This window comes from Canis lupus, chromosome 8 (genome assembly GCF_003254725.2).
Source record: "Canis lupus dingo isolate Sandy chromosome 8, ASM325472v2, whole genome shotgun sequence".
NCBI lineage: Eukaryota > Metazoa > Chordata > Mammalia > Carnivora > Canidae > Canis > Canis lupus.
Window position 1 is genome coordinate 24,248,773 of NC_064250.1, and position 23,286 is coordinate 24,272,058.

The 23,286-nt window shown below is 34.1% G+C and overlaps 1 protein-coding gene across 3 annotated transcripts in view; it reads right to left on the minus strand.

Moving 5' to 3' along the window:
* Nucleotides 1-23,286, minus strand: part of MDGA2 (MAM domain containing glycosylphosphatidylinositol anchor 2) — a 791,718-nt gene that overhangs the window by 372,454 nt on the left and 395,978 nt on the right. For all 3 annotated transcript variants that reach the window (XR_004817749.2, XR_003134750.3, XM_025442520.3), the window contains exon 3: nucleotides 4,890-5,064. Coding sequence is in view for 1 of the 3 variants with exons in the window: in XM_025442520.3 (XP_025298305.1) it covers nucleotides 4,890-5,064 (175 nt within the window). In the remaining 2 variants the exon portion in view is untranslated. The remainder of the gene's footprint in view (nucleotides 1-4,889; nucleotides 5,065-23,286) is intronic.

The following is a 23,286-nucleotide window of genomic DNA, read 5'->3' on the forward strand; positions in this document are numbered from 1 at the left end:
TATACTTTTATTAAGAATTATAGCCCTTAGAACCCTTGGAATGTTTTTATAACTCTTAAAAAAACAAATGATAAGTCACAGAAGTTAAAGAACATCATTATATTTTCTCAAAATAGTAACAGTGGAAACAGTATTCTTGATTGAAATAGTAAAAATAAATAAAACTACATTTTGTAGTTGCTTTATAAAACTTATATGGTCCAATTTTTCTACTACATGAAATTTAAGAAAATTTTGTGGGAAAAATTGCTAATTCAGATTAATAAATCTTCCCAAATTGATCAAAATGTTAATACAGTGTCACAAATATTTCAAAATATCTAATAAAAACCACCTCATTTTATATCAGTCATCATTTTGGCAGGTGCTTCTTGTGAAACTAAATCTCCTCATGAAAATAATGATGGGCTATCACTAAATTTTATCTTAGGTAGGATTTAGCTCTAAGGTCTAGAAATTTATGATTAGATAATGAGAGATCTACATTTTCACTGAAATGAAAACTTCCATAAAAATGGTGACTTTAAAAGTAATACTTTTGGGTGCACATTTTAGAGACAATCTATTACAGGGGATTCAAGGTTTAATTCCGATATTATTTATTAAGATTTTTGCTAAATTCAAGATATCATCAGCCTCAGTTTCTTGTTACAAATATAATCTTCATCTGCTGATTTTTCTGTATTTTGTATTCTCTGCCCATCTTATGTTCCAAGTTCTACTGATATTGATAACAGGTTCCACTCAGGGAACTAGTTACGAAAAGAAATAGAAATCTACAGTTTAGGTGATGATTCAAATACCATGGCTCCAAACAGAAAAATTGGTGCTGTTATTTTAGCGTTTTCTAAAATAGTTAAAGTACCTGAAATAAAGTTGTTCACTTGTTTATGGTTTATAAAAATGAGTATCTATTCAATCAAGTAGTCCAACAGCAAATCAAAATCCAAGCACAGATGAATCTTAAGACAATAACGATTTTAGACAATGGAATTGCTAAATTTAAATGCAGCACTTATATGCTAGTTGTGTTTTTATTGACAATGACAGAACAAGTTTTAAGTTCTAAAGATTCCTGTAGAGAACACATACTTGAGCCTAAAAACTGTAATCTCCAATAAAAGTTATATATGGAACCATGGATTTCTCAAGTAGGACTACCTGTTTCTACTATGAAGTATTCTTATTAGTCAAACATTTAACAATTTACTATCTGGAGGAATTTATTTCTCCAAACCTTTAGTAATAGGCATAACCACTTGAAACACATGTCTAGATCCCAATAAGAAAGTTCTTTCCTGAAAGCAAGGCATTATATGGAAAATTTAGATTAGAGCAATGTCACATTTATTCATAGGGCCCATAATTTGATACATGTTATTTTCTCAAATAATATAATTTTAGAAAGCTTTCTAATAAATCTTGGGCACAAAGAAAAGTACTGGAAATAGTACTTCACTATAACATGTATCCCAGTGACATTTCGCTTAAACAACATAAAATAAGATGTTTGTCAAGTCCTGGTTGTAAGGGACTTGACTGGTTGTAAGGGAAAAATCCCTGAAAAAAAAAAAAAAAATCCCTGTAAGTCCTGGTTGTAAGGGAAAAATCCCAAAGGAAGTCAAAGAAGAAGGAAACAAGTTAGTGCCTTGAGTCCTGGCTGCTTGGAGGAGAACCCAAGTCTTAAAAGATTAACAAGGCTTCGGAGTGCTGGAGGGAGCAGTGCTATCATCTCTACCAAAGTGTGCGATGTAAACTAAAATATTGGGGTACAACAGAGGATGGAGAGCAGGAGATATGAACAGATAGAAATGCAGGAGTATAATGCAGAATAGTACAGAAATGACTCTGTAGTAAGAGGAGGAGAAAAAAATGTATTGTTTAAAGTCCTTAAAAATGTCCTTTCCCCCTTTGTATTTGATTTTTAACCCAGCAATATAATTGTTTAATTATATATATAATATATATATATATTTATATAATATTTATATATAATAATTATAATTTTATATATATTATTAACATACCTCTTGTGGCAGCAGTGAAAGTCACAATCTTTTGTACAAAACCTTTGGGAAATGTTTTTCAGAATATTGCAGATTTTCAAAAGATAATACAGTACATATACCATGTATTACATAATATACCCAGCAGGCTTTGTGGCAATACTGTGTAATCAGATACATTATTTCCTAAGCAAAACATATGATTATTCATACAAAGTAGGGTAAATAAAGAACATGAAGTATTTTCTATTTTTCTATTTGAGTAATTTAAAATCAGATGTTGCCACCAAACTAGTTCACATCAGGTTTTGCTGAAAACATTTATCCATAAAGCCCAACAAAGCAAGTAGCAAATATGCTCATTCAATTTTCAGAACTTTTTAGATTTTAGAATTGTGTTTAAGGTATTGGAGTTGTGTGTTTTAAAACTTCATGACCAAAGGGCACCTGTGTGGCTCAGTTGGTTAAGCATCTGCCTTAGGATCAGGTCATGATCCTGGGGTCATGGGATCAAGCCCTGTGTCAGGCTTCCTGCTTAGCAGGGGAATCTGCTTCTCCCTCTCTCTCTGCCCTTGCCCCAGCTCTTGCTCCTGTGTGCTCATGCTCTCTCTCTCACTCACTCTTGCTCACTCTCTCTCAAATAAATAAGTTTTTTTAAATTTAATGATCAAAACTATAATAACAAAAAAGCAGTTACAGGGCAGCCTGGGTGGCTCAGCAGTTTAGTGCCTGCCTTAGACCCAGGGTGTGATCCTGGAGACCCAGGATCGAGTCCCACATCGGGCTCCCTGCAGGGAGACTGCTTCTATCTCTGCCTGTGTCTCTGCCTCTCTCTCTCTCTGTGTCTCTCATGAATAAATAAATAAAATCTTAAAAAAAAAAGCAGTTACATATTCTAGAAAGTTTTATTATAGAAATATGTAATTTATTTAAATTAAATTCAGTTTAATTAAAAATTAGATATGAACAGCCATACTGTTTTCCAGAGTGGCTGTTCACATATAATTTTAATGAAATCTTGCCATTTGTAATGATATGGGTAGAATTAAAGAGTGTTATGTTGGCAAAATCAGTCAGAGAAATGCAAATACCATATAATGTAACTCATATGTGAATTTAAGAAACAAAACAAATGAACAAAGGGAAAAATGGGGGTCAAACCAAGAAACAGATTCTTAACTATAGAGAACAAACTGATGGTCATCTGAGGGGAGGAAGGTGGAGGATTAAACACACAATGGGTTTTAACGAGGGTACTTGTTATGATGAGCACTGAGTGATATATGAAAATGTTGAATCACTATATTGTATACCTGAAACTAATAATACACTCTAGGTTAACTAACTGTAATTTAAATAAAAACTTTAAAATAGGGGTGCTTGGGTGGCTCAGTCCATTAAATATCTGTCTTCTGTTCAGGTCATGATCCTAGAGTCCTGAGATCGAGTCTGGCATTGGGCTCCCTGCTCAGTGGGGAGTCTGCTTCTTCCTCTATCTCTGCCCTCCACCCCTCGTTTGTGCTTTCTCTATCTCTCTCACAAATAAATAAATAAAGAAACCCCCTTTAAAGTAATACATATGAACAAAACTAGTAAAAATACTGTTGTTGCTGTTGTTGTTTTTAAGTATACATAACTGGGAATATTTGATCAGGAGAAGGGTCAGAGGCTATACTGTAGTGAGGTGATGCATGGGTAAGGCCAACCTGTATGCCCTGAGTATAGCACATAGGCTGACGGTGCCTGAGTCATGCCAAGGGACGCCTGAGGCACTAGAAAAGGTTAGATAGAATGGGACCGGACTTCTCTCTTATCCTTTCCAGGAAGGGAACAAGCATCTGAGTGCAAGGTAAATCAGAAATGCGGCCTTTCCAGCCCTCCCATTCACCTGAACTACTAAATGAGATCCAACAAATGGTGCAATCAATAGATCATGTACAATTCCAGTCACCTTCCTAACCATGCAATACTTGTCCCACATTGAAAAACAAAAGAAAGGGACCCAATGCAAGATAGGTAGAAAAACAGGAACTCCTCATTTGTTACTTATGTCTGAATTACTTAGAGCAGAGAAAAAATCTTTTTATTCTAACAGTAGAGAACTAAAAAAAAAAAAAAAAAAAAAAAGGCAAGTTCTCATAAAAAGACAGTATGATGATGGATTAAACCTGTGCAAAAGAACAAATTGAATATAGGCCCTTGATTTGTTTTGGTGGGGAAGAAGTAAGGAGACCAAGAAAATTTTAAGTATATTTGCTAACAGCAAAGAGTGGAAAAATGAGAGTAAGAACCAAAATAAATCAACAAACACTTTCTAGGTGGCACAGCATTGCCCAAGGTACTGATTACTTTCAACAGAGGTAGATCAAAAACAGACTCTACCTGGAGATTTGGGTCATTCACAAGCCAATTCAAATAATACCTTACATTTTATGCCTTTACAAAAACAAGAACAGCTGAATTCACATAGGGGTAAAGTTAACAGAGCAAGTTACAGTATGTATAGCCTAATATTTTCTTTATGCAGTTATAAAAATGCACTTATATACCTCTATATAAAGAAAGAAAGTATATATGTTCAAACCCTAATGATCATTGGTGGGATTAGCAATAATATTTATTGTCTTCTTGTGACTCCGGTTCTATGATGAAAATGTATTACTGTCTCATAAAAATTATGAAAATTCTTATCAGAGATTCTTTCTTCAGTAAATATACTATATAAGCTAGAGTTGTCTTATATACTTTTTATCCTCAACTAAACAGAATGCTACGTTTTGGAACAAATCATAGTTTTTCTCAATAAACAAAAAAATAGATCTCAAGTTGTAGGACAGAAAGCCATAGAAGACTTAATTGTAGTTTTCTGGGAAAGTTACTTACAGTATACATCCACTCTGATTGACTTTATCGCTGGGGACCCCAAGCCATTCTCTGCTTTACAGTAATACCGGCCTCCTTGGTGTCGCTGAATATTTGTAATCCTCAAAGTCTCATTGAAGACACTTGAGTCTTGGAATCTGTCAGAGGCACTTCCTGCTGTTTTGGTCCACCTGATCTGAGCAAGCATCAACAAAGATTGTTACTTTAGGTTGGTTTTCTCAAAGAAAAATCAAATAGGCATTACTCATTTAAAGAGTTCGCTTTTGGAGATGCTATATGTCATTCCTGGCAAATACTGGAAAAAATTTAAATTTATATGCACAATGGAATTATAAAAATTTGAATGTGATGTCATTAGTGTATTGTGTATGTAATTCTAATTCAATTACATAGAATTCATGAATAGTTTTATGGGGGGCAATATAAATATAAAGGGAATTAGAATTAAGTATATGTAATATGTTGAAAATATGGATTAGTTTCTCTTTTTGTTGAGAATTTAAATCTTTCTTTCATATTTTTCAAACCCTCCTAAGGTACTTTATATTTATTTAGAGCAGACAGGGTCCTAATGTCTTGTCAGATATATTTTGTTATTTTTCTTTAAATTTCCTATTTGATTTGGATAATTTAAGAATGCTAACCCTATAACAGCTTATTGAGATTATGTGTAATTATATATACTTGGATGTTAAAAGTGGGTTTCTTTATGGCTTTGCTTTAATAAGTCCACAAATGATTTGTCTGTTTTGATAATTAGAATTCACTTTATATCAATAATTATTTTCAAAAAATGTGCAAACTTTTCCAAAGAGAGCATTTCTATTAAACTGCCAAAACACTTGGAATATCTAAAACATTTCATTATAAACAATAACATTCTCTTAAACACAGCTGTGTACAATAGACTTAGTTTTGGCTAGCAATAAAGACTGGCATTCAACTCCAATTTTGTGTATCTTAGTATATGAAACCTGAACAAAAGGCACATAATGGTACTCAAAATGATACAAAATAGGAAATAAAAAGGATTTGGTTTTACTTTTCTCCTTGTCCCTGCTGTACAGAATGTTTATTTTTGTTTGTTTTTATATTTGGATGGAGAAATGGTTAATAGAAATCTTTGGTCAAACATATAAGAGATACATGGAAAAATGAACTAAAGGCTGACTCTTAAAAACTGAAATCCTATAATACTGCCATCTATGCTATAATGTTAATTAAAATTTATAATCTAATGACATTAAAAGTATCTTTCAAAAGTTCTCCAATCATTAAAATATCAGTATGAATATAAGCATGCCTGTCCTTAATTGTGAATGAAATGAAAATGTTACTTAGAACTAATTCACAAAAATAAATATCAAATATTTATTCAACGTCTTTCATGTGCATGGAATACACACAAGACTAAATGGCAAGACTCCTGACTTCAGGCAATTTATAAGCTGGTTATTAATATGCTCATAAACAGACAACGTTTAACAGGGCATTGGTTTTTTTGTTCTTGTATAGGCAGATAGTAATTCTACAATAATCATTTCTAGAATATAATCTGAGATCAGTAAAACACAATTCCTATTAAGATATCAAGTTTTCTTTGACTATCATAATATAATACTAAAACTGATTTTAAATAATATACATATCAGATAATAAAAAGGAGTTCAAAATAAAAACAATTTTGGAAATGGCCTAGTCCTTTTAGATATTAAAAATGTTACTAAGATACAATGATTAAGTTTAGTTATACTAGTACAGTACTAGAAATCATTCAGGAATTATGGATAGAGAAAGCAAGTGTGTGTGTGTGTGTGTGTGTGTGTGTGTGACAGAAACAGAGAGACAGAGAGGAAGGCAGAGAGAAAAACAGGGAGAGAAAAAACTGTGATGCAAACCAGCAGTTATTAACCTTGTTGGCCTTAAAATGCCTTTCTACTCTTAAAAATTATGAGCAACCCTAAATAACTTTTGTTTATTTAGACTGATAATTTCCATTCATAATTATTTTATTAAAAATTAAAACTGAGGCAATGTTAGACTATGTATTATTAACTCATTTAAAATTAAATTAATAAATTGATGACATCTGACAAGGAGAATTTTAGTCAGAAAACTATTTTCCAAAACAAAAAAATAATTGAGTAAAAAGAATGGCATTGTTTTATAGTTTTGCAAATCTAATATCCAGTTTAATGAAAAAGAGCTAACTAGATTAGATAATCATATCAGCTTCCACATGCAATCTGTTGCAACAAGTTGCTTTGTTTCAAATATAAAGAAAATCTGGCCTCACACTGATATTTTGAAAGGGAGGAGTACATAACTGTGCATAATCTTCTTTGATACTACACTAAAACTCCCCAATGGTAGTTTCTTAATGTTTGTTTGCAAAGTAAATTCTCAAACTATATCAGTGAGCTTTTTGTATTCTGTTACATTAAAATTCACTGGTTTATCTTGCACTTTGATTGGATCTTTTACTCATACATGATTTTGTAACATTATGCATCAGTCATTTGAAAATAAGAATTTACTGAGTTATGCAGATCTTCCAAATATTGACACATTTCATTATGTAATATCAGAAAAGGAGCATATTTTATGAATTTCACTGCCAATCGCTTCAGAAGAGAGAGTCGTTACGTGTTGGGAAGGCATCATGCTTATATGGGCAGATTTTCCAAAATTCGAATTTTTCTCTTAAAACTGAATTATATACTTAGTAAGAAATATAGCTAAGGTGTTTTCTTTGGAACGACAGGTTCACTTCACTGATTTTTAAGAAAATATTTGTTAAATACCCAAGTCTGAATAACCATAGTTTGCATAACAGTCATCCTTTTATGTTCTATGAAAAAGAGTGGCAAGTTCAGTACAAAACTCAATTATACAAGTCCTTTACCTTAAGACAGACTCTGCACTTCGGGAAGTAGCAGAAATGCTTTACAGGACTTCTTCATCTTGTCATACAAAATATTAAAAACACAGCACTTAAGTTTGAAGTTGTTAAAATGTGATCATTTTTACTGATTCATTGAAGATATTCTGAGTGATACTGCTTTTGTTTGTTTTTTCACTGTGAGGGTATGTTAGTGAAAAAAGTAGGGAAGGATACAGACTGCAAGTACAATTCCGGGCTGTAGCTTTGTTTTGTGCGAAGGTGCGGCCTGCTTTATCCAACATTGCTTTGCACCATCACTGCCAATGCAACAGTGAAAAAAATAACATTTTCTTCCTAAGCTTCCTGTAAAGATCACAAGGTCCCCTTAGAGATCTAGCAGCATCACTCCAAGAAACATTGATTGTTAAGAATAGAAAAACAGCCATATCTCTATCTGTATCTCTAGCCATTTATTGCTTAATAAATGGTGTCAGGGCCACTGACTGTATATCCATTAAAATAATAAAAAAAAAAAATAGCTGACTCTCCAACCCACCCATCACACTGAAATAAATTCTAGATGCAATTGTCACAAATACTGATAATATCTTTGTATTGTTGAGGTTTCATAGTCAGAAGGACTGGAAGGATAAATTGGAAGGAGCTTCCTTTTTGAAAGAAAACTTTGTCAAAAAAATGGTAACACATTCCGATCTAGCAACTATCTGTTAAAATTTACCTTACTATCATTTCCATAAGAATGCGGAAAATTGTATGTATAATGGTATAACACTGGGAACAATATAAATATCAAATGATAGGGGAGTAGTTGTAAATTAATTGATTCTAAAATTAAATTGAATGTAGTCATCAAAAGAACTAAAATACAAAATATATTATTAAATAAAAAACGGAACAAAAGAAAATATTCTCATCTGTATAAAAAGAGTATGTGTGCATGCGCACACACACACATATACTAATATGTTTGTTAGAATTATACACAGAAACACAAAATTTAACAATGAAACACAAAATTTAACAAGATTAACTATGTGTGTGGCTGGAACAAAGAAGATAGTGAAATGTTTTCTTTTTTAAAATTCTTATTTAGAATTCTTACTTACAATTTATTTTACCATGAACAAATACTGTGTTTATTATAAGTTTTTTTAAAAAAGAAATATAATTCTGTAGTGAAATGTAGGAAATAAGAGAAGCTAAAAAAGAATAGAGAAAAAAGGAAATAATCACTTATGAAAAAGTTTTTTCTTTTTCTTTATTTAAAAAAAAAAAAACTAAATACTAAAAGGAAATACTACTGAGCCCCAGAAAGACACATCTACTCATTGAGAAGGCTTACCAAGTTATATATCTCAATGATGAGAAAAGAAACCTCCAGATATACTATCATTAAAGCTGTAACTTCAAAGTCTACAAAGAAAATTGTATAGACTTCCATGTAGAAGGAACAAACTGTTATAATTTGTCAGAGCCTGCTCACGTCCTAAAGCTGACTCTCTCCTTCTTCCACAGTAATGGAACCCCAAATTATTAATCAGGCACATGCCTGCCCAGGACAAAGACAACATTCCTCTGCTATCTATTCAACTATATTCTTGCCAGAGTGTTTCTAGCAGAAATGTCCTCATGGGGAAGCAGCAATCTACATGTTGCTCATTTCTGCACATTCCACTGGCTCATATCTTGGACTATAAGTTGATTTGGAATGAAAGTCCAGCAGCAAAGCAATAAAACAGAAGAAATCTGAATCTCTGACATCATGGAGTTGCACCTACCTGCCCTGAACTATTTATAGCCCTGGCCTTCTACATGAGAGAGAAATAAAATTCATACTTGTTTACATCATACTTTTGAGGGAGATTTTCTGGAACTTACAGCCAAATTTAAATTTAACTGATAAGCCTAGGGTGGTACAGAAGGTCAGCTTGTCCTCTGGAATCTCACTTCCAATGTTGACAGCTTGAAAACAGTGGAATAGCACCAGAATTTACTCAAAAAGCTGGTGGGAAGGTTTCTATCTCCATATCAAACAATTAATATCTCATTCATCTAGTGTGAAAGAAAATATTCAGTGATATAAAAACATGTAGTAACCTCAGGGTTCTAATAATCCCACTTGACAAAAATACTTGAAACAATACTCTAATCACCCATCAAATAAACTGGATCTGAGGGTTTGGTTTTAGAGAAGATACAGAAAAGCATCTGGTGGTGAGCAGTCCATACATGTCCAGTTAATGGGTAAGTATAGTTTTTCTAGGTAATAAATAATTTAAGTATTAAATAAAGTTTGTTAAACCTAAAAAACATAGAATAAGGGGACTTGTAATATCTCAGCAAAGTCTTAGAGTTTGAGGAGAGTGTAGGACACAAAGGGGACATGAAACTTAATGACTTAGGGATATATATAAAACGTGTGTGTGTATACATATATACACGCAGATAAAGTGACCATAAAAGATTGGTAATCAAACTGTGGAAACCAAGAAGGCATGGACAAAGTAGTAACAAGAATATGTAAACTAAAATCAATTAACCGGTCAATCAGAAGTGACAATATACACAATAAGGTTAAGTTAATAAGAACAAATTAACACTTTAAAACACTAACTGGAAAGAATGTCATTACTTTGTGTAACATTAAAAGTCATAACTAACAGTGAAAATATACTGTCACGGGACACCTGGGTAGCTCAGTGGGTTAAGTGTCTGCCTTTCGCTCAAGTCATGATTTCAGGGTCCTGGGATAAAGTGCTATGTCAGGTTTCCCACTCAGTGAGGAGTCTGCTTCTCCTTCTCCCTCTGCTCCTCCCCCCTTACAAGTGCTCTCTCTCTCTCAAATGAATAAAGTCTTTAAAATATATACTATCATTAATTGGTATGCAGTAAAGCACAGAGAAGCTAAAGACATAACAAACAAAATTAGAAACAGAAGAATTTGAGAAACATGAAGTTGCACTGGGAAATTACAATACATCTCTCTGAAAACTAGGCAGTTCTAGGTAAAACATTTTTTTTTCCTTAACTTGAAAAATAACTAAGACAAGGAGGAACTGAAAAATATAATCAACATGTATGATATGACTAATAAAATATAACAAAATCTTTCATTCATAGAACAAATTTTTTTCTTATGTCCATTAAACATTTACAAAAATTGATCATGTAGTTAGACCAGAAAAAAATCTTAATTAAAAAAGCAGAGACAGTACAGGTGATGTTTTCTAGTCTCAATTAAATACAGTTATAAATAAGTTATCAAAAGATGACTACTACAGGGAAATCTGGTCATTGTTAAAGAGAAAATTAAAAGGAGAATTGCTAGCAATCTAAAAGTCAACGAACAGAAATCATCTCACACTAAAATCTGTGAATGCAGTGAAAGGAGTAACATAGAAGAAAATATAAACTGAAAGTACCTCTATATTAAGAATGAATGAATGAATAAATAAATAATAAATAAAACAAGTACTCATCTAATTTATTTTAATTTAATGTAAGTTGCTGGGCTCTACTCTAACTTACTGCTTGTTAAGCCATACAAGTAGAACTAATTCATCTTCATTTTTAATTTCTTCTCCCAGAGATTCTTGAGAGCTAGCCTGGCACAGATTTACAGAGAGTCATTGGGGAGACAATAAAATAGGAAGTACCACTGGAAGATTTCTGGATAATTCAACTCTGCATCCCCAGGAATTAGTTCGGTAGAAAGTCTGTAGATTAGTACTAGTGCTCCAAGTACTACTACTAATACAGATATGTTGAATGAAAATATGGGTCTTTAGTTTGAACTTGAGAGATTGGTAGATATAATGGTGGGGATTAGGTTCAGCCATAAGACAGAAAAACTAACAGTGATTTATACATGATGAAAGTTAAATTCTGTCATGTAAAAGATATCTGGAGTGAGGCAAGCCAGTGCTGACTTATGGCCCTATCAGGGCCTCAGATTCTTTAGAACCTCTCTACCATCTGTTGCTTGGGCTCAAGACCTCAAATAGTAGCCAGACATTTAATTTTCATTTTCCATTCTCAGCAGAAGGAAGATGGAAGAACAAAATGTGCCTGCTACTTGTCCTTTACAAAAGTTTCTAGAATGTTGCCTCATGACAGTTCTGCTAATATCATTATAGTTGTATCCTATCCCTAGCTACAAGGAAGGTTGGGAAATGTATACTTTACCTTATATAGCACTCTACCCTCTCAACTCTCTGCTATAATCTGATGGTTCGAAAATTGTGGAAAAGAGGAAGGAGAATATTTGTGACTACTGCTGCTCCCACAGTGGGGATAAAACATGTCCAATGTTCATATCAGCTGCATTATTAAATATGATTGTGTTTAAATCCTGTAATGATGACATTAATGTTTAAATCCTGTAACAACATTAAATAATCATTTCCTTAAAATAACATGAACAGAAAAAAGAAAGATACTACAATTTAGGAAATATGTTTATTGTAACTCTCTAATCTGAACAAACAACATGGAGATCCTCTTAGGTTGCAGAACATAACCCTTAACTTAGGGTTTTCCAACTCCCAAAAAAGAATTTTCTACTTTGTTTTTTGGTAGACTATTTCTGGAACATCATTGCTTTTATGTAGCCTTAAATAAAACCAGTGTGAACTGAGATAACTCGAGAAAATGTTAAGAACCTGAAGCATAGATTGAAGATAGACCGGGATAAACCTAAAAAAGTATATTACATAGATGCTATGAACCCAATAAGGATTTAGACTTTAATAATGCTCAGATTTGTAGGTTTCTCCTCTCTTTAATTAAGGTCTAGTGAATGAGGATTTGTGAAATGAAGTTACTTTCTAACAGTAGTCAAGTAGTTAGGGCATATATATACTCAGGTCAACTTGTAGAGACAAATCTGAGCTTCGTCCCAGCCTTATTTGTACTCTGAAAGATGACCCCTCATCAATAAAAGGAAGCCAAAGAAAAAATAAGATAAAGATCATCTGATCTGCCTTAAATATTGGTGGCTTGCCATCAAAGGTTTTGGGAGTAAACAAAGCTGGTTACAGGGCATCAGCCTGAAGGAGCATAAAGGGATATCTATGGTAGGTATGAGCAGACAGTATTCATTACATTTGAAAAATATGCATTATCTTGCATTAATATCAGGGAAAATTACAGAGGAAATGTGTTCTCTTTGAATTACTAAATACAATAAATAGAATTCTGAGTGGCACAGACTCCAGATCATATAGGTTCAATTTTTATTTTATTTTATTTTATTTTTTTTATAGGTTCAATTTTTAATAAGTCACATCCATCTACCATAAATTATAGCAAAATGTCATACTTGTTCTAAATTCAATTATATAAAAAGAACTACAATTGTCTGACAAAGCAACAAAATTTAACCTGAAAACTTCTATACTCTGCATAAAACATCATATTATTCTCATATGCTCAGAATATTGGAGATCACTACTACTACCAGCATTACTACTACAGTAACAACATAATAGACATCTTTTTTTTTCATAATAGACATCTTTAAGAAATTTCTATGTGTTAGAGTTACTGATAACTATTCACAGTGAGATAAGAAAGAATTTCTCAGTGTAAGTAGTGCAAATATGCTTAGAGAAGCAATAAGGAAACATGAGTCTGAGCATCAGTGAGGGATCTTCTCACCCACCAGTGAATAGGAGGGTGGGGAAAGGATCATCATGGTAAACTCACTGGAAAAGGAAGGAAAGTCGTGGGATGAGGACTTAGATATTTCTGAACACTGATATGCTATAAAGAAGAGAAGATATATATATATATATTTAATAATAAATTTATTTTTATTGGTGTTCAATTTGCCAACATATAGCATAACACCCAGTGCTCATCCCATCAAGTTCTACCCATCACCCAGTAACCCCCGCCTCCACCCCCACCCCCTAGTCCACGTCCCCTTCTACCACCCCTTGTTCGTTTCCCAGAGTTAGGGGTCTCTCATGTTCTGTCTCCCTTTCTGATATTTCCCACACATTTCTTCTCTCTTCCCTTCTATTCCCTTTCACTATTATTTATATTCCCCAAATGAAAGAGAACATATAATGTTTGTCCTTCACCGACTGACTTACTTCACTCAGCATAATACCCTCCAGTTCCATCCACGTTGAAGCAAATGGTGGGTATTTGTCATTTCTAATGGCTGAGTAATATTCCATTGTATACATAGACCACATCTTCTTTATCCATTCATCTTTCGATGGACACCAAGGCTCCTTCCACAGTTTGGCTATTGTGGTCATTGCTGCTAGAAACATTGGGGTGCAGGTGTCCCAGCCCCAGCGTTTCATTGCATCTGTATCTTTGGGGTAAATCCCCAGCAGTGCAATTGCTGAAGATCTATTTTCTGATACTCTTTTTGGCTGTGGCTTTTCTTTGGACTTAAACTTTCAACAACTTACTCCTATGTGACTAAACTATGAGAGAAAGTGAACAAATGTAGTGCTTACCTTTGACAATGCCAGGGTTCCTAATGTATACAGCACACTACAGTAGGGCCTATAAGCATTATTTCAAACCAAAGTTGATAGAGAGGGTAGTACATCTTGGTGCAAAAAAATACATGCTCATAAGTAAAAAATGCTGGGGGTTAATGTAGATTGCTTCATGGAAGGGTTTTTATTTTGTAGCATAACCAATATATTAACCATGGACTCCAAACAACCAGCAATAAAACTTTACTTCTTTAAAATTTACAGGAGCACCTAGCTGACTCAGTTGGTAGACACATGGCCCTTGATCTTGGGGTGGTGAGTTCAAGCCCTATGTTGGTTATAGACAGTACTTAAGCAATAATTAATTTTTTTTTAGATTTTATTTATTCATGAGAGACACAGAGAGAGAAGCAAAGACATAAGCAGAGTTTGGAAAAGCAAGGAGCCTGATGTGGGACTCCATCCAGGACCCAGGAATCATGCCCTGAGCCAAAAGCAGATGCTCAACCACTAAGCCACCCAGGAGCCCCATTTTTTTTTTTTTTTTAGTTACAAAATGCTTTTATATTTGATCATATTATTTTAATCCCATGGCAGGCTTTAAAGGATAGGAAAATCTTTTCTCCCCATTTCACAGCTCCAGCTCTTCTGGGACCATATGACTCTGTGCCTTTGTTCACTGGGCTCCTTTTGACCTGAAAGTTCTTTTCCTTGCTATTATTAATCTTATTAACTCCCTTTGATCATCTAGATATCATTTTATTAGAAAGCCTTCCCTCCCCCAGAAATCTCTATTTTATCTGTCTGTGGCCATAGCACCTTGCAATTCCCTCTATGAGAGTATATTCATCACGTGCTATAGAAATTATTTATATGTTGTCACAGATAACTGGTTCTGCCTGATTCTCTGAGCCCCTTTATCCTCCTCATATGTGCCTCCTTAGGATTCTCTGTTTTTAATGCAAGAAGGTCCTTGGGCTACGGAGCCACTTTGCTCTCAGAGGCAGCTTCAGAGTTTACCTTCATCCTGTGGCTCTAAGCAATGAAACAGTGGAGTGGACATGAAAGCTCAGCACACCCGCCTCTGATTAGGATGGATTCAGAAGCATCTTTTGCCCTCCAGAGTTCCGCTGCAGCATCCAGCTGAGCCTAATCGCCCAAAGTCACACTCCTGCGCTCCTTCTTCCTTTTCTCCTCCCACTTTCTTGCCCCATTAGCAGTTTATCCTAAGAGCATTTCCTCAATAAATCACTGGCATGTGAATGCTTATCTCAAGCTCTACTGCCAAAGAACCAGACCTAGGACACAATTCTTTTACCTTTAACAAACTGTAAACCATTGTTCTCTTTTTTTGATATTTTATTTATTTATTCATGAGAGACACAGAGAGAGAGAGGCAGAGACACAGGCAGAGGGAGAAGCAGGCTCCATGCAGGGAGCCCGACGTGGGACTCAATCCCGGGTCTCCAGGATCACGCCCTGGGCCGAAGGCAGGCGCTAAACCACTGAGACACCCGGGCTGCCCTAAACCATTGTTCTTGATCTTGAGGTCTTCTGCCCAAAGCACAGAGTCTGGGGCATAATAGTCATTAACAAAATCACTGTTGCTTGAATAAATTCCTAGCACTATAATTCTGCTGACAAGGCAAACATAAATTAGACAAAAATCCCACTCCACAAGGCACTTACAATATAGTAAGTTTCGGTTAACTGAGATGTGCTTTTAATACATACTTCAAATGTAAGCTGAGTTTACTCATCCACTTTCATTTTGAAATAATACACCAAAGTATTTTTATTTAATCTATATTTTTAATGAATTTCTATCATTTTGTCTAAATATTTTGCCCTTTACTTTTTATAAGCCTAGGATTTTATTTTGTACATGGGTGGTTGAAGTTAGAGGAAGATATCAAATGATACCTTTTTAGTGTCAAATTAGCATTTGAACTATTATTGAACAGCAATTAGCAATATTACGCAGGACAAAAATCAAGTAGGATAGATGGGGAAAAAAAAGAATTTGTAAAGATATATTTATTCAAGGGAACCAGCAATATTGAAGAAAAATAATACAAAAATAAAATAAAAATAGATGACATGAGTTATGAAATCGTGTATCTTAACACTACACTCAAGTTTTAGAATAGACGCAGACTACTAAGTGAACCAACAGTAGTACAATACAGCTGGTATAATATTAAACACTCTGCTAAATATATTAAAAAATGATTGAAATGTAAAATTTTGACTTCATTTTTTACCATCATCTAAATGTTTAAAGATTACATTTCATACATGCTGTAGAAAAATAGGAAAAAAAGTATATGATATTCTCCAAGTGTTTCACAAGGTAGATGGTAAGAAATTTGTTTAGCTGCTTCCACCCTGGCCACTCCTTCTTAGGCTTTTTTTTAGCAGTTCCTACTCATGTTCCTGACCTCTGAACGGTTGCGTACCTTAAAACATGGCCTTTTCTATTTATACTCACTTCCAGGCCATCTCCTCCAGTACTTTAAAGACCACTTACATGATGCTAACTCCTAAGCTGGTGTTAGTAGTTCAGGCCAGTCTCCTACCACCATCATCTGTCCACCATCTCCACCACAATATATCAAAAATTAGCTCTTGTTCTCCCCACCAGCCCCCTGCAACAAAACCAGCTCACCCAGTCTTTCCCACTTCTGTTAATAGCAACTTCCTCCTTCCAGTCATTCAGACCCCCAATTTGCAGTTATGTTGATGAAAAAAGAAGTGAATAAAAGTACAAAATCATATTAATTTTAGTTAAAAAATCATACCAGACCTTTGATAAACTTTAAAATTTGGTTTATACCTGGAGAAATTGTAAAATAACCATTTACTAAATTTTCACATTTTGTCTGGGTCCCCAAGACCACACCTAGCTTTGATAATTCACAGGAATCTTACAAGACCCATTACATAGTCAGGACTACGATCTATTGATAGATAGTAAAAGGATACAAAGCAAAATTAACAAAAGGAAAGATAGATGGGGAGAAGTTTAGAGAGAAACAGGCACAAGCTACAAGTCCCCTCTCCAGGGAGTCACACAGGAGGCACTTAATTCCCCCAGGATTAAATTATGACAACACATGTAAACTGTCTACCACAGAAGTGCATTCGAGTCTCAGTTTTATAGAAGGCTGGTCACATAAGCACCCTCTGCCTAGCATGTACCAAAATGTAGAGCCTCAGAAGCAAAGCCAGTGTTAGGCATTCATCCTACTGTTTGGATACCAATTTAGGCACAGTAAGCCACTCTAATCAGAGAATGGTGGGACCCTTCCTGAAATCCTAGCTCTTAGATGACAACCAAGGGCCAACCTTGCAAGTCAGCCTTTCTGAGGATAGTATTCTCAGGCCTGCTAGGTTAAGCTTTTCTGTATACATATAAACCTTGTGCCAGAAATGTTGTGTGGGACTTCTGAAGAAGCGCCTTATGGGAGAATGGCATGGGTTCATTTATTTTTCCCCTTTTCTTCCATGTTACCTTAGATTCCAATGTGATAGCTGGAGCTCCAGGATCCATCTCAGATTGTGGGCCACCTCCAAGGTAGAAGTCATGTGCAAAGGATGGGTCCCTATGGCACCATGATGCCATTATACCATTTCAGTATTCTCAATGTCTAAATTTATTTTCTAGGCAGAATTGATGCTTATCTTATTTAAGCTATTATTTCTGCATTCAGCAATTAGCAGCCAAACGCATTTTGCCATGAAAAAATTAAGCAAAACATAGGAAATCCATCTGTACATCTGTAGACTCTATAGATAAAAGATCTATTTTTCAAATATGAAATAATGAAAGTAATACTCTTGAAGAAACTAGAAGTACTCAAAGAAATAAATTGCATGCATTGGAAATGCCATATTTAAAGCATCTAAAAAATCTGAGTGCCAATTCATGAGAATAGACTATTGGTTAAAAAATAAAATCATTAAACTGGGCTTTTACAACTTAATCATCCATACATCATTTTTATGAAGGGGGAGATGCTGTAATGACATACAGTATATCCCAAAAGCATGTGTTTTCTTTTTTTTTTTTTTTGTAATCGGAGTGAATAAATAGAGGAGGGTAGTTAAGTTTCTCTATGTTTCTTCCAGGACTTTTAAAAGAGCTCCCTAATTTAAATTTAGCACATTTATACTTAATAATCAATATTTATTTGACCACAAATTTTACTAACTAAGGATTATTTTAAATTGTTGCCATTGAACAGCTTCCCATCTTCTTCCTTATGGGTTTCTTATGGGATTTTTTTTTTTTTTACCATCATTCTCAGTCTTGTTGAAAGTGAAACAGTAATTTCCTTAATGATTTTTATAATAAAATATAATCTAAATTAACAGTATTGCAGACACTGCAGAGTATTAGAAATGTAATAAAAAATAAATTGCTCTGTTCCACTCACTCCAGTATAGTGCTCTACTGAAGCCATCACTAAATTTATTCATAAGATAACCAAATGAACTTTGCCATTTAAGGCATTAAGAAAACACCCACACACTTATAGAAAAATGAGAATGTGTTTTGGCATATAGACTTGACAAGGATATTTGTAATTACAGTATTCTAGATTCCCCTAACAGATAAATTCAGCCAGATGTGCCAAATAAATAATTCAGTGTGATTCCATTTCATGTTTTCTAATAATTCATCTAAAATACCCCCCAAAAGTTACATTTAATTGGCCCAAAAAATGTTTTAGAGTGAATTAACTGTCTTTCTGAATTATTTTAGGCACCTGGAACTGATTGATAAGAGAAATGGACAATTCCTATGGGTACATTTTCAATTTTATGGAAAAATCTTATCTCACACTTATTCCTTAAAATATTTGAGCAATTTTTGGAAAACACAAGAACAATAATGCATTTTATGGACACCTTGCAACATTCACAGATGCAATGGACCTTTACTCATAGCTGCAAATTTGGAACTTAAACTCATTCGACAGCCAGGCAGTTGAAAGCTATCAACAAGAAGGCATGCAGAACTAAACTGAGGCATCAAAAATAATATCTATGAAAATGGACTATTTTAAATGTTCATGCAAGTGCCCCTTTTCAGGACCCATAAAAACTTAATCTTGTATACATGTGAAACATCTCAGCCTACTAGATTAGTTCTGGGGTTAACTATTGCAAGTATTTATATTTAACTTGTTTCAGTTTTGAATAAACATTAGAAAGGGAAGAAATGGAAAGTAGTATTGCCTCAGATTCTGTAAGTAGGCACATCTGGGTTATTGTCTCTTTATAACAACCCTATAGGTAAATACAGTGATCTTCAATTTGCAGATAACTAAACTGAGGTTCAAAAGGGTTAACTAATTTTCCTAAAACCATGCAATTAGTAAATAGTAGTTCCAGGATTTTAGCAAGCATCTGTATGACTCTTTATTTCTACTAAAAATAGCCAATATATGTTAAGGAGTTACTCTCCCAAATGCTTTCTGAAGGTATCTCATTTAATCCTTATAACTGTCATATCAATTAGGTACTATATCTCCATTTTACAGCTGAGAAAACTGATGCTGAAGACAGTAAAATGATTTGCCCAGGATCCCATAGCTAATATATGGGAGGAACTAGGACAAGGGTCTCCCTGTTTCTAAAGTCAGAATCTGCTTTTAGTCTCACTCTGATGTGTTGACAGAAAACAACTCTGGTGGCTTTAATTCAAGCCAGATTGAGAACCTTCCTCCAAGAGCAAGTGAAACCAGACAGTTATTCTAACTCGTAGCAAAGAAAGTACACATTTGACTACCCATCCATTGTAACAGTTTCTGCACGTATTTATATTTCTACTAGAATATGTTTCCTAATTGAAATGGAAATGAAGAATAAAGCAGAAAATCATATTACTACCTAGGATTTTTAGGACTTAATGTTCCTGGGACAGGAAAAGAAATAAGAAAAGGAACTTGAATCTGTATGCTGGGAGGAGAAGGGAAAGATTAGGAATTTTAAAGTTAGAAACAGACAGGCCTGTCCTAAAATAGAGTGGTGTCCACAATAGGCAATTGATAAGATATAATCTTCAACATTTTAATAACTTCAAGATAGGTCTTCAATAGCAAGTTAGAAATTTTGACTTTTGTCCAAATGTAGTAGAAATCAAATGGGTTATGGGAATAGATGGATGGGAAACTACCCCATATAACTGTCCCATATGACCACCAGGACACAGTTCATTGGTCACTTATTATCTCCTCCAACTTTTGAGTAGGATGCCTTCTTAAATTCAAAAGTTAGAAAGCTAGATATATTAACTAGATTCTCTTGCACTAAGGTTGTGGACAGAATTGAGTTTTATCAATAATAATTCTGAAAACCAAATTAAATGGGAAGAGAGGTATTTTGTGAGAATCAATTTTTACAGGTGTGAATCACAGTAGACATGGTTATGAAACAGTGAACAGTTCTGGAATAGATGTCTCAATCCCTTGATCATAACTAAGGTATGTCTCTCTTGAAGTCAAGGGCTGGGAGAGCTATACAGTGATTCCCATGCAGGAAGCAGTGCTGTTGGTGGGCAGACCCTATGATGTTAATTGTAGGAATCATTCCTACAGGTCTAGCCTAATGGCCTTCACCGGCAACCCTTATAATTAGTTTTGTAAGGAACTTATCTAGATTAATTCATTTATGCTTAAACTAGCTAGAACAGATTCTGTTATTTATAACTGAACCTTGGTTGATACACCTCCTTTCTCCTCATTATCACTTGTCCTCAATCAGGTTTACCTTCAAACAAGGCCACACAGAGTTAATAGTATAAGGTCAGCACTATGTCTTCTCAGGGGCCTCAATTCTCCAGGATGAATGCTCAACTCCTTAGAATTACCTGGCTTAGCATCTGCTAGAGACTTCAACATCTCACAAATATAATAAGCACCATAAAATCTAAGGACCCAGTGGAATTACTATATTGACACAAACTCTTGGCTGCCTAAATATTATCAATTTGCAAGTTTAAGTGATGTTTTCCAATTTTCTAGTTTTAATGAGTGAGAAAGAAATGAAGGAGAAGAGGTTGGCACTGGTAAGTGAAAGAAAAAATGGCACCTGCAACAGAGTGTAAGCAGTCAGAAGTCATATTCTGCTAAATAGAAACAGTACCTGGGGCTACAGGAAATATACAGAAGCTACTCTGCATAATTCATAAAGACTTAAGTGTGTCTTCAATGGAAGTTAAGCACTACTCTAAGAGAGTTTCATAATCAGTATTTAAAATATTACTGTATTTACGTTTCAATAAATTATTTTATGAAGTTTAAAAATAAATGTTTGCTATTTGATACTAAATCATGTTATAAGTTCATCTACCCATATGAAGTTAACACCAATATCTACACAAAAAAACCCTCATGAATACTTAGTTTAATCCTGACATAAGTTAAGATATACTTCACAATATTTGGAATCAACTACACATGAAAAACTAAACTATATTTCAGGTAAAATAGAAATAAAATACGACAAAGTTAAACTATCACCAGGTAGGTCAAAAACACAATGCCTACAATAAAGATTTGTTCATCCCTCCCCGCAAACAAACTTACTTTTCAAGCCAGCAAATGCAAGGAAATATATTTAATTCATATCAATGTATTGTCCTTACTTTTAAATAAATAAAGACAGACTTTGCACTTTTAGGCCTTGCTTGCCATTCTGTTAAGTCTATGTCAGAGTTTGAATACTCTCCATGTGATATGTGATACGAGTGTCTGGGCGTGTAGGATGTGAAGGGAGGCATTACAGAAAGCCCGGCAGGTGGAGAAAACACATGAAAGACTGCTGACCATGGAAACAAGAAGCTGCTCTAGAAAATGTGATACAAAGTACAGGAAAACTATACTTTTTTACGTTTGTTAAAGAATGATACAACATTCCCTAACAAAAGACAGAATATTAACCTAACAGCATACATGACTTAATTCAGACTCACACCGAGAAATTTCTGAGAATATTTCACTTCTACCCTCAGGGCGGGGGGAGAATTTGAATCTTTCTGAAATCATGAAGTAGGGCCCTTACCAAAGAATGCCACCTGTAGCCCATACTTTGAATTCAGGTCCTTTAGGAAAACAGGTGACACAAATGAAACTAGTTCAGCCTATTGCTTCCTGAGCTATTAAGGGTAACCCTTAAAATGTTTGGGTTTTTTTTCCTATCTTGCTAATTCAAATTAAAACCAGTACACACAATGTAAAATATCGTATTTAAACACCTTTTTCTTTTTACTGATTCCTTTTTATACATTTATTTTTTATTCATTTTATACATTTAGATAACAAAACTAAAGTCACATGGTACGTGACAGATACAATAACCAGCCTCTTCATAGTTAATGAATATTGCTGCAGTAATACATGTGTATAAACATATACTCATTATAAATGTTTATTTATATTTCATGCTATATATAAATATATGTAGGCATGCATATATGCATACATATAAAACTATAATCATACATCCTCTAGTATAATCCTGAAAACATACAAAACAATATGAGACCAATTATAGACACTAGTTCTCAATATCAATTAAGATTTGAACACATCTGATACTTCAGTTTTATCAGTGGTTTTCATATATTCTATTAAGTAAAGAAAATTTTAAATACCTAAGATCTCATTATTCAGATATACAAAGGCATCCACCAATGTTACTTCTATGCCTGGTGCCATGATGCCAATAGGAATAGAATGTTGCTATTCTGGCAATAGCACATGTGGAGGACACAAAACCAAAAGGAGATAAATGTATGTTGAATTTATCTGGTATTTGGTAACAATATGACACACATTCCAAGATGCTACTATGACACCTCAAGAAAACGATTTTTGCCTCTTCTAATAAATTTATACATTTGCAATTTCAGTTATGATGCATCTTGTTACAAGTCTCACTGCAAAATGAATACAGTTCACATCAAACTTCTAATAAATAGAAAGATTCCACTGAAAGGTATTTTCAATGACTGTATTTTTAC